Source organism: Pinus tabuliformis, chromosome 7 (assembly GCF_031772625.1).
Source record: "Pinus tabuliformis cultivar Carrire ecotype Pingquan chromosome 7, CPIR1, whole genome shotgun sequence".
Classification (NCBI taxonomy): Eukaryota; Viridiplantae; Streptophyta; class Pinopsida; order Pinales; family Pinaceae; genus Pinus; species Pinus tabuliformis.
The window spans coordinates 1,763,200,001-1,763,213,151 of record NC_142293.1 but is presented as its reverse complement, the minus strand read 5'-3'; the positions used below and the strand labels follow the sequence as shown (position 1 = coordinate 1,763,213,151).

Sequence of the window (13,151 nt, the reverse complement as noted above, 5' to 3'; positions counted from 1 at the left end):
AATGGTCACTAATGGTGAAAGGGTAGTAAAGGAAACTCAGGATGAGAACAAAAGAAATGTTAATCATGATTCCATAGACTCTAATGTTGGATCGAAGACCCACCATATTTCAAAAATCAATATGAGGAAGTTTGATGGCAAGGATCCCGCAACATGGATATTACAAATGGAGCAATTTTTCGATCTCAATAATGTGCAAAACACACAAAAGGTATGTATTGCAACTTTATATTTGGAACCAAATCAGTTTGTATGGTATCAATGTCTTTGCTCTCGTAAATAAATTATCACTTGGGCAATTTTTACGGAAGAATTGACAGCACATTATGAGGATACAAAAAGAAACATTTTTTCTAGCCAATTGATAAGTCTCAAATAAAAGGGTTCAATAATGGAGCACATTGAGGAGTTCCAAAAATTGAACATGAGGGTAAAAAATATTCCAGAGGAGCATAGGATTGATGTGTTCATAGGGACTTTAAAGGATAATATCCAACATGATGTTTGCCTTTGGAAACCTAATTCATTAGAGAAGGCATTTAGGTTAGCAAGAAAAATGGAAAGCAAAATTATGGCAACCAGGAAGCATACCAGTCACAACTATAAAGATGGAAGTGTTGTTACCCCTAGCCTTCCACAACCTATAAGGTTGACACGACAAAAATTGGAAGAAAAAAGAGCAAAAGGGCTTTGTTACAGTTGTGATAGCAAATACACTAAAGGTCATAAGTGTGCTAAGAAGAAATTATTCTACATAGATTGTGAAGAGGAAGAAGAAAATGAGCAAGAAAGGTCAAAGGAAGAGGATATACTCCAAGAACAAAGCCTAGATAAAGAAGAAATGAATCCGACCATATCTTGTAATTCATTGGATGGAATTACCACTCCTCAAACCATCAAGACAGAAGGACAAATCAAGAAGAAAAAGGTAATAGTGTTGATTGATTCAAGAAGTACCCACAATTTTATTCATTGTAAGGTAGCAAAGGAATTGAATTGCTTCCTATATCCAGCACCATAATGTCAAGCGATGATTGCAAATGGAGGCACCATAAATTACTCTGGAAAGTGCCATAATATCAAGCTATCCATGGGAGAATATGTATTGACTAGCCCAATGCTTTCCATTCCAATGGGAGGTGCTGATGTTGTACTAGGAGTCCAATGGCTACAATCCTTGGGTACAATAGCTTTTAATTTTCAAGAATGTTTCATGAAATTTTTTGTGGAAGGAAAGGAAGTTGAATTAAGGGGTATTACAGGGAAACCGGGAAAGATAATCGGCTCTAATGGTATGACAAAGCTTCTAAAAAAGGAACAAAGAGGTGTAATTGCACAATTATGTTCGCTAGATGTTTCCACAATGGAATCATCTATTTCTACAGATTTCCAAAAAGTCTTGGACAATCATTCCAACATATTCGAGACTCCCAAAGGTCTCCCACCTATTCGTGATCATGATCATGCTATTCATCTGATTCCAGGAAGTGTTCCTCCAAACATCAGGCCGTACAGATATCCCTATGCCCAAAAGAGTGAAATTGAACGTATGGTTACAAAAATGTTAGAGGCTGGTATAATTCAACCTAGTCAAAGTTCTTTCGTTGCTTCAGTAGTATTGGTGCACAAGAACGATCGATCATGGCGCATGTGTCCGGATTATAGGGAGCTCAACAAGCTCACTATTAAAGATAAGTTTCCCATTCCTATCATTGATGAATTATTTGATGAATTGCATGTATCAATTTACTTCACCAAGTTGGATCTTCGTTCAGGATATCATCAAATTAGAACGAATACTGAAGACATTCCAAAAACAACATTTAGAACTCATGAGGGTCATTATGAATTTTTGTTCATGATTTTTGGCCTTACCAATGCACCTTCTACATTTGAAGGTTTGATGAATTACATTTTCAAACCCTTCCTTAGAAAATTTGTGTTAGTATTTTTTGATGATATACTAATCTACAGCAAGTCTTGGAAGGATCACGTTGAACATGTTGACAGGGTGCTACAACTGTTGGAGGAGAAACAATTATATGCAAAAAGATCCAAATGTTTCTTTGAAGTATAAGAGGTGGAATATCTGGGTCATATTGTATCTCATGAAGGAGTTAAGGTAGACCCTAGCAAAATTAAAGCCATTAAGGAATGGAAAATCCCCACATCCATAAAGCATCTGCAAGGATTTCTCGGGTTGACAGGGTATTATCACAAGTTTGTTAAGAATTATGGGAGAATAGCTACACCTCTAACAACATTATTGAAGAAAGATGCATTTTCATGGACTCTAGAAGCAACAAAGGCCTTCGAACATCTTAAAGAGGCAATGTGCCAAGCACGGATCTTAGCTACACTGGACTTCACAAAAACCTTTATTGTGGAATGTGATGCTTCAGGAAATGGAATTGGTGCTGTTTTAATGCAAGATGAAAGACCCATTGCTTTTGAAAGCCTTCCAATCAAGGGAAAGTTTTTACACAAAGCTATTTATGAGAAGGAAATGTTGGCAATGCTACATGCACTTAATAAATGGTGACCCTACCTAATGGGAAGACACTTCAAGGTAAAAACAGATCATGATAGCCTTAAATAATTTTTAGAACAAAGATTATCCTCTGAAGAGCAACAAAAGTGGGTCACAAAGATGTTGGGTTATGACTTTGAAATCATATACAAAAAAGGGAAGAAAAATGTGGTGGCAGATGCACTCTCAAGAAAGGACGAGGATTTGGAAGCGATGTTGTGCGCCATTTCTATTATCCAACCAGATTGGATAAATGAAGCAAGGGAGGAGTGGAAGAATGATGAAGAAGTGTGGGCACTTATTCTAAAGTTACAACAAGATTCCAATACATCTGATACATTTAGCTGGCAAAATGATTCATTATGCTAGAAAGATCGCTTATACCTCTGTAAGAATTCACAACTCAAACAAAATATTATTATGGAATTGCACACTTTTCCCTTAGGAGGGCACTCAATATTTTTAAAAACTTACCATAGGGTTAAGAAGGAACTTTTTTGCAATGGCCTTAAATCAGATATTCAAAAGTTTGTGGCGAAATGTTTGGTTTGCCAACAAAATTAAGTTGAAACAATTAAGACCCCGGGTCTATTACAACCTTTATCCATTCCAAGCCAAAGTTGGGAGGAGGTTTCAATGGATTTTATCACAGGATTACCCAAGTCTAAGGGAAAGAGTGTCATCATGGTGGTAGTTGACAGACTTACCAAGTATGGACAATTTTGTGCATTATCACATCCATTGAAAGCCAGTACAGTTTCTACTACATTTATGGAAACAATTCAAAAGCTACATGGAAACCTAAAGATTATTGTAAGTGACAGAGATCCCATTTTCACTGGAAATTTTTGGACAGAATTATTTTCTTGTATTGGTACTCAGTTAGCTCATAGCTAATCTTATCATCCTCAATCTAATGGGCAAACTGAGATAGTAAACAAATGTTTGGAAAGATATCTTTATTGCTTTGTATCTGATAAACAGACACAATGGGTCAAATGGTTGCCTCTGGCTAAATGGTGGTATAACACTTCCTTCCATACAACAACAAAAATGACCCCATTTATGGCACTTTATGGATATCAGCCACCATCCATCACATCATATTTAAGAGAAAATTCTAAGGTTCAAGTAATGGAACATCACATTGAACATCAACAAGAAGTCCTCCAACTCTTAAAGGTTAACCTCGTGTTGGCAAAGAATAGAATGAAACAACAGACACATCAACATCGCAGTGAAAGAAGTTTTGATGTAGTCGATTGGGTATTCCTATGGCTACAACCATATAAACAAATGTCCCTCAAGCAAGCTAAGAAGGATAATAAATTATCACCAAAGTATTATGGGCCGTACAAGGTGTTGCAAAATATTGGTACTATGGCATACAAATTGGAGCTTCCTGCAGCGTCTCGAGTGCACCCAGTTTTCCATGTTTCATGTTTAAAGAAGGTTATAGGCGACAAGTTCCCAGTTCAAACAATATTGCCAAAACTTGACGAGGAAGGAAAAATTATATTGCAACCCGAAGCAGTCACAGAGACAAGAACTCGACAGCTACGAAATCAATCAATCTCGGAGTATCTCATCAAGTGGAAGAAATTATCCGCTGAAGATTCCACATGGGAGGATGAAAATTTTATACAGAAGCATCCAGAACTACTCAAGCGATGAGGACAACACATTTTTTGAAGGAGAGGGGCATGATAGGTCCCTATAATACTAGTGATTACCCCATTACTATTATATTTGTATCCCTTATTAATATTGTTGTGCCCCTATTGTCCCCATATTTTTATCACTGTGCCCCATAGAATCCCTCTATTGTTATTTTTGTAGCTTTATATTATTATTGTTAGGTCGGCTGGGGTATATTGTGACTCCTTAGACTCCTATATATAGAAAGGAGGTTTTTTCATTTGAATCATCTAAGAATTGTTCATTTATGTAATGTAAATGAGGTTGCCCCCTCAAAGAGGATGAATTCTAAGGCATTGATCTATCTTTTCTATCTTTTTGTGAGTTGGTTTCATAACAGAACCACTAAAAGGATCACCCACATTTTAATAAATAATCAAGTCTCCCCTACCTTCAAACCATTAAACACCATTTGTAGTATCCTAAAGTTGGTCAAAGATCTTGTTGACCCATCAAGCTCGAAAGGACTTTATTTAATCCCATGCTCATCTCGTGCTCCCTGTGTTGGTGAAATATGTCTACAAATTAAGCTAAGGATTTAGGAGCATATAGCAAACATTAAACATCATCAAGCCTACTCCTTAGTTCTAGCCAAGCACACACAGAAAATGAAGCACCACTTATCTATTGAAAACTTCAAGATTCTTGCCAAAATTGAGCATTATCTTCATAGGTAGTTAAAAAAGTCATTAAAATTGAAAAAGAAATTGGTACTATGAACATAGATAGTGAATGGAAAATGAAAAAAAAATTGGGTTCATGCCCTTGCTTCGAGTTTTTCTTCCTCATAATGCTTTATATGTCCTTACCCCTCTTTTTTTCTTTTTCTCTTTCTTTTGTTTTAAATAATTCCTTATGTTAATTTTAATGTATAATTAACGTTTATATTAAGATTTATATTAACCAATTCATATACATTTCTATATTATAATTATATTATAATTTATTCAATTGTGTTTTTATATTAATTTCAAGTGGTAATTGATCTCTTTTTTTAGTTTATCTATATATAATATTTATTTTTTATTTGGTTGTTATTATTTTTATTAAATATTATTTTTGAATTCAATTATTATGGTTTGAGTTTAAAGGGATTTGGATAGACCTTAATGGGGTAATGGTGTGTTTTGTTAAAGCATTCTTAGTTGTTAAGTTACTAGTTCAATTCCCCACCCTATTTTGGTGTTATTCTTAGACATGATCATGATGTAGCCTCACCAAAATTACTATTATGGTTTCTTGTATTTCCATTATTTATTTTATTTTATATTATTTTATTTTAATTTGATTTTTCTTATTCTTTAACATACATTTATCTTTAATTCATATTTGAACCTTTTGGAATTCTTCATTCCACATATTTCATTTATTTATCTTCACCTATTTATCTATTAAGATTGATGATGATTGAAACTATATATGTGTTATTTTATAAGAGTAAGAAGTTCATGTTTGTTGAAACATTAATAAGTAACAATAATCTCATTTGAAATAGAATTATATTATTGTTATGTGGTTCTTTTGGTTTTTAGATTTCTCATAAACCATTGGGACTAACCTACCATTTTAAAAACATTAACCTATGGGATTTTAAGTTATGAAAACCACCCATGGCTCACACCAAACATGGGCCATAGTAGTCCATACTAAATGGTATTCAAATGTTAGTTTTACTAAATGTGGAAATCCTTATTAAAATATTTATATTTAATTATTATGTTCCTAATAATTATGAAGAAAAACCAGAAATGCAAAGGTGATAAATGGATATAAGATTATTTCTGATTCTTATGTTCCAAATAATTAGGAAAAAAATCCAGAAATGCACAGCTGATCAGTGGATATAGGATTAATAATAATAATATTAATAATATAATCTGTGAATTTCAAAGTTTTAAATATTTTGAAATTTAAACATTTAAATGAGAACAAACTGATGGACTTCTTGGGATTATTATGCTCCAAATACTTGCGCGAAATACACAGGGATGAATGGAGATTGAAACAATTGGGATTATTATGCTCCAAATACTTGCTAGAAATGCACAGGGATGGATGGATGGAGATAGCTGTTTCAATAATAATAATGATTAGTGAATTTCAAAGTTCAATATATTTTGAAATTTTTTGAAATTTAAACATTTAAATGAGAACACATGGCTGGACGATCGTGTATGGCTTGTGGCCGTGCCCAAAAAGACTATATAACAATCAAAATGAGCCGACCATAGATACCAAGGTGTGGTAAAATAGATATATATTCGAGCTTGGTGATCCCCATATTAACTATCGACAACATAATTTTGATAGTATCTTTGGCGTCATTCGATCTTATATTTGGGTCTTCTGTAGTATTCTATTAGGTCGCAAAAGGACTTTGTCTCTGCTGGGGCAATAAAAGCGAGAAACATGGAGGACGCAAGATTCCGGGCACCAGGAGCCGAGAGGGAAATGGACTTGCAGAGGTCTATACTACCCAAGCGGCCTCGCAATGATTATGAATATGACTATACTCGTGATCGTTCGTTGTCTGGTGCTTATATTAATCGTAGAGAAGACCTCAGGCTTGCTGAGAGAGGTGGTGACAGAGCAGGGGTTCGCTTATTGGATGATCATGTTCGTGCTCCTGCTCCTCCTTTTCTTGATGATCATCGTTTTGTTTCACAGAGTGGGGCGCTTCCTTCTTCAAATCGGTTAACTGTAGATGAGGGTTTGAATTTCAGGTCTGATAGCCATAGACTCGACCCTGTAATTGAGAGGCGACGGCTTGTGGATGATTTTCATGATCTGCCAACAGATGCATCCAAGACACTGTTTGTGGTGGGTGTTCCAAGTGATTGTACTACTAGAGAAGCGGCTCACATATTTCGCCCATTCCGCGGTTTCAAAGAAGTGAGGGTTGTTAAAAAGCCCAAGGATTCCGGAAAATCGCATCGAGGTGCAGAACGAGAAGCGTCTAGTGCTGTAGTAGTTCTTTGTTTTGTGGAATTCGATAACCCTAAGTGTGCGGCAACTGCCATGGAATGACAGAGATTCGCCTTCGCTAAAGTTGCAATTTTCATTTTCATCAAATGCAAGGAATATGGATAGGAGTGGATCATCCATTGGGCACGATCGAGATCGGGGCCGCAATTATTATCGTCACCGTTGCTGATTTTGTGTGTGAGACAATCAACTTTTGCTGGTCGACCTGTGGAACGCCAGCGCCTTTTCTACGATAGTTTGGAAAGTTTAATATATAGGTTACATTTCATAACGATAGCTTACGAAGTTTAATATATAGGTTCCATTTCCCTTTTACTTTGGGGATTGCAGAGTGTTGAAGGGTTATTTTATTAGTGAAAATTTGTCATTGTGAGGGTAGTCCATAGGTTTATTTTATGTTAGGATGGCTTGGTTAAGGTGACGTTTTCTATTGGTGGTTCCATTCCGTGCATGTATTTGAAGATAAATTAATGTGATGATTAAAATTATAGTTTATCCTCTACACGTTTGGATTTCTTTAACAAGCTTTGATTAAAAACGCCTCATGATTTTTTTAATCAATATTACGCTTTTAAAAAAATATTTGATATTTTTCTTTAAAAGTTTCCAATTATCTATAATGAAAAATACCCTCATTTTATGTGTTATTAAAGTAAGATTTATATATATACTTTTGGAAAATCATATTATTTCTTTAAAACCTAAATCTCTCATATCACGAAGTAAAAATGGTTTGAAAATTGTTCTCATATCACAAAATAAGACAATGGATTGAAATGTGTTCTCATATCACAAAGTAAGACAATGGCTTAAATTTTTTCTAGTTCATGTGTTAACTATGAATAAAGATAGTTCATGTGTTAACTATGAATAAAGATCTCCCATAGCCATATGATTCCATTTATATTTTCCACGTATAAGTTGCAATTCATCGTTTTAAATTATTCTTAAAGGCCTAATAACGTCATGGTAGTGACCCAAGGAAGGTGAGGTATTGTAGTGGGTAGTTGTAGTGATCTATGTAGAATATAACTTATGGTAAAGATAATGTTAGTGTTATTTTATGTAATGAGTTAAGGTAGTTATGATGATTATGCTATAATGAAAATGATGGATATGTCATCATTAAGGGCTCATTGAAAAAGAGTTATAAGGAAAAAGAGAGGATAGGTGCTAGAAATGTGCACAATATAAGGAGGAATTCCGGGAAAATTAATTATCTTTTAAATGATCATTGGTAAAATTAAGATTTTTCTTTTAGTATTTATTTATTTTTAGCTATTTTAGTTGCTCTAAAAAGTACGATAAGAGGAACAGAAAATACGATTTTTATATTTCAAGATATTTTTTTTAGGTATTCATCTCATAAAAATTGATTATATGTATACAGCTTGAGTGGGCCTAATGGTTAAGAGCATGTGTTTCCTCCTAAGAGGTCACAGGTTCAAAACCAGAGGGGGGTAGAGTATGTATGCCTTCGTAGACTTAGCAGTCAAATCGCTGCGCGGAGGTTGGGTCCCTTGTCCCACAAACAAGGGGGTCTCATACACCAATTTGGTGTCTGGCTTGGCTGTGACCTTAAAAATGGATATTATTAATAATAGGATATATAGTCGTTAAAATGTAGATTACCACCATCATTGACAATTAAAGTAAGCATAAGTTATACTAAAAATTTAATTTTAAAGGAAACAAATATTGTTGAACCTCTCCACCCAAAATGAAAAAATAAACATTGAAAGTTGGGAAAACAATTTTATTAATATATAAACCATCTTTTTTTGACATAACAATTGGAGATAGTATGCCCAACTAAATGATGGTATTTCATTTTTTCAATTGACTTCATAATTAGTAAGATCTTACTAATGAAATTTTGGTTACTTTCCAAAGTTACTTTAATTTTGGTAAATTTAATTATATTCTTTTCAATGGTATAGTACACTATATACATGATGAATTATTCATAAATGCCTAATCCATTAATCTTGGATTATTCCCTTGACAAGATCTACAAAATACTACGAGAAAAACTATCATGAGTAAAAACATGCAGAAAACAATAGTCTAATTTGTAACTTGTGTTCCATCCTTTTATAGAAAATAGTTATTAACATTTTGGTCACAAGTAAATGTATTTTAATTTCAATACAAGTTTGAAGTCTCATTGGAAAGAGAGTATCTTATTACACTCATAAGTACTAAGTGTTATTAGTATCAATAATAATATATAGAGAATTTTATTCATAAGTACTAAGTGTTACTAGTATCAAGAATAATATTTAGTTGTGCTTGTGTTCTTAACTTATCTTGAAATTGGAATAAAATGTTTATGATACAAATTGTGCTTGTGTGGAATGGTTGATGATTTATTTTAGATGTTTGGTGATGGTATTTTATATCTATTTTTCATAGTTGAATGATGGTATTAAAAACAACCTTCATCATTCAATAATGGAATCTCATTTAAAAAGAGGGCTAAGATTAGATTGTTCATTTACATTTGATGCAGCGTTTCCAAACATCCAAAGGCTATAACAATTTATCACCCATGTAAAATTCACATCAATTGATCCATGCCAAGGCTATTTGCATAATTTATGTGATCCATAGGCCTAAACTCAAGTATCATTTTCATTCAATAGTTTCTTGTGCCATTAAAATAGAAACATAAGGTTGACTCATTAAACTAAGTAATGAGTTGCATAAATGATGGAGTTATTAGAAGAATTATCATGATAAGTGTCATTTTATAAATTGAATAAGTAGGAAATATTTGTCCAATTGTAATCATTGTAAATAGATAACTAGGGTCCATAATAAGTAGTACTCAACAATTAATATTTTTTATGGCAAGAAAAAGTGAGTAAATACAAGTGAGTATGAAAGAAAGACATGTAAAAGTGAGTATAAGTGGGGATGAAAATTATAAATATAAAATGTGTTGTCATTATGACAAATGTGTTGTCTTGGATGGAAACCTACTTAACAAACATGTCAACTTGATGGTAGCAAGATGAGTATTCAGACTAGTACACATGTGATAGAAATATTGGACAAAGGAATATCAATCCAGAAACAGAGGAATGATAAAGATGAAGATTGAAGAATTATACATGGGTTCTATGAAATAAAGTCACGTACAAACATGGGTATGAAGAAGAAAAGGTGCGTAAAGTTTCCACACCATGGTATTCTAAATACCAAGGGCCTTTACCATGGTACTGACCCATAGTATTGAGCCCAGCAATGGATATTTGATTCTATCAAAACATACCATCGACATTCATGTGGTTTTTACCTATGGTATTAGATAAGGGCTAAGCCATATAAGGAGATGAAGGTCAAAGTATGTGTGTGTGCAAGTGATGAATATTTCATGAATACTTAGATCTGAAGAAAGTGTGCATATGGGTTATTAATGAATTGTTTGATCTGAAACTAAGTATGTAGCTGAGAATCTAATGAAGGGCCACATCCAATAGATCTCAAATGACTATATTGATAATGGATTGATTATTTCTGTAATATTTATGTCTAGCGCATGTTTTATTATGTATGCAAAGAGATGGGTTTCTTATGAATATCTGATGTGCAACAAAGTTATAAGTCAATAATTGCATATCTCTTCACAGGTTCGATAACCTGAAAAACACGTACATATGCAAGTAAATTGTTGTTAAGTCACATATCTATTTAGATATGTATGCGGGTTTGATTCCTAAAAATTCCATATCCACCCATAAGTGTGTTGTGGAAAGTGCATATATAAGCTAGGGTTTTGATGAATAAGATATCTAATCAATCTAATCAACCTTGTCATGCTTATGTTGTCTATCAATGAAGTCTTACTTGATGATCTGAGTTTAACATTAATTATAGAAGTTGAATTGTTTGATTGAATAATGATGATGTTTCTAAGTTGTATGTGATTGAAGATATGTGATGGTTTTGTGATTATCTTAGAATGACTCAGTGGTTCATGGATTAACTCAGTGTTTGTTTCAGAATGACAGTGATTCAGTTTCAGGGTTTATTGTTTTCAGATCTGTACATGGGTATTCCTCATGGAAAGTGCATATATACGTAGATGTGCTAAAGAAGAATAGCATATATATTTTGATATATAGTTGATCATGGTTTGTAGTGACAGAATATAGTTTATGTGATAACAATATGTGGATTGGTATTCTGGTGAATGGGTTTATAGTGATCTAATTCCTTTGGTTGTTGAGATTGATTTGGGTCTCAGTTGGTATAGTGATTAAGTGATTTGATATGATGATTGGTTTCAGTTTTATTATTTGATGGTAGTGGGTCCAGTCCGAAAATTTGATGAAATGTGGCCTACATATTTGATGTTTTGTATCGGGTGGATTCATTGTGAAAATTTATGAAACGCGGTCCACAGTAGTGCAGGGGGTTGGAGCCCCCTTCCTGTGGGTGCTAGAAAACAAGAGAAGGTTGTAGCCTTCTGCAAGTGGGTGCCTGCATGTTGGTATAAGCATGGGCTAGTACAAGACTCTAAGAATTATTTCATCATAATAAAACAAAGACAGAGATGAGAACAATGGTGGGTTTTTCCCACAATGGGTTTCCACCTAAAAATCATGGTGTTCATACGTGTTTCTTATGTGTGATGCTTTATTATGTTCTTACTTCATATGGTTATTATATATCTAATGTTGATGAAGTAATAACATACTCGTTCAATATAAAATGGACTGAAAAACTAAGTTGAGTGGGTATACACTAGTTGTCTGCATTAAAGTCATGTACATACACAGGTTTACTTTAGAATAGTTTAGATTCTCTTCCGGATCCATCGCATAAGGATTCTTTTCCATCGACGTTTCGAACCAGCAATGATGGTTCATCGTTGCTGGTTCGAAACGTCGATGGAAAAGAATCCTTATGCGATGGATCCGGAAGAGAATCTAAACAATGATGTAACTCACAGAAACCTCAAAGACAAGTTACTTTAGAATAGTCACATACAGAAATCAGAATAAGAAAAATAAATAAAGTTTTGTCAAAATACTAATTCACCCCCCCTTAGAATTTTTCTTAACAATTGAGGTCAGAGCAGGTCCTTTGGAAGAAGCTTGATCGCTTGAAGGAAGATTCCTCAAGATAAGTAATCAAGAAAGGACAGAATCTATGAGGCCACCATTGTTCAATGGAACCAATCTATTTTTTGGAAGGTAAGAACAAGAGCTTATTTACAGTCACTTGGAGCAGATGTATCGGGAAATGTTGAAGGAGGCTATCAATATCCATCCTCCATTCCCATAGATGAAGAAAAAAAGAAGAAATGTGAGACCAATGCAAAAGTTGTGAATGCTCTATTGGGAAGATTCGTTGAATCAAAATTCGCCTAAGTCATGCAGCTGAATACAACAAAGGCTATATGGGATAAGATCATCCAAGGCTATGAAGGTGACACCAAGGTAAAAAGTACCAAACTTCAAAACCCTTAGAATTCAATATGAAACTCTCATAATGCACAATGATGAAATCTTGGTGAGGAAATAAAAGAATCATCACTCGTTGAAAAAATATTAAGGTCTCTAACTACCAAATTTGATTCAAAAGTTTCTACCATAGAATAAATGATGGACTTGAAGAATATTACTGATGAAAAACTTCATGGGATTCTAATAGCCTATGAAATGAGTAAAGTGGGTCCCGTAGATATCAGAGAAACTGCATTCAAAGTTACTGCAAAAGGAAAAGAAAAGGAAGAATCGGGTTATGTATCAGAAGAAGAAGAGGAAAACTTTATAAAGAAAATCCAAGTGGGTACTGGAATATTCAGAGGTAAGATTCCCTTCAATTGTTTTACTTGTGGTAGAGTTGGAAACAAGAGAAGTTTTTATATGTCACATGAAGATAGTGATGGTATTTAAAATGGTGAAGAAGGTGAGTCTAATCAAGA

General features: G+C 33.9%; 1 protein-coding gene across 1 annotated transcript; it reads left to right on the top strand.

Annotated features, from left to right (window-relative positions):
- Window positions 1-6,637: 6,637 nt before the first annotated feature.
- On the top strand, window positions 6,638-7,255 carry LOC149255398 (RNA-binding protein 1-like). The gene has a single exon (XM_089455024.1). It carries the CDS (start codon window positions 6,638-6,640, stop codon window positions 7,253-7,255), a length of 618 nt encoding a protein of 205 aa, XP_089311150.1.
- Window positions 7,256-13,151: the final 5,896 nt, after the last annotated feature.

Coding starts and splice junctions, on each gene's coding strand:
- LOC149255398 (XM_089455024.1), top strand. CDS start 6,638: ATGGAGGACGCAAGATTCCGGGCACCAGGAGCCGAGAGGGAAATGGAC.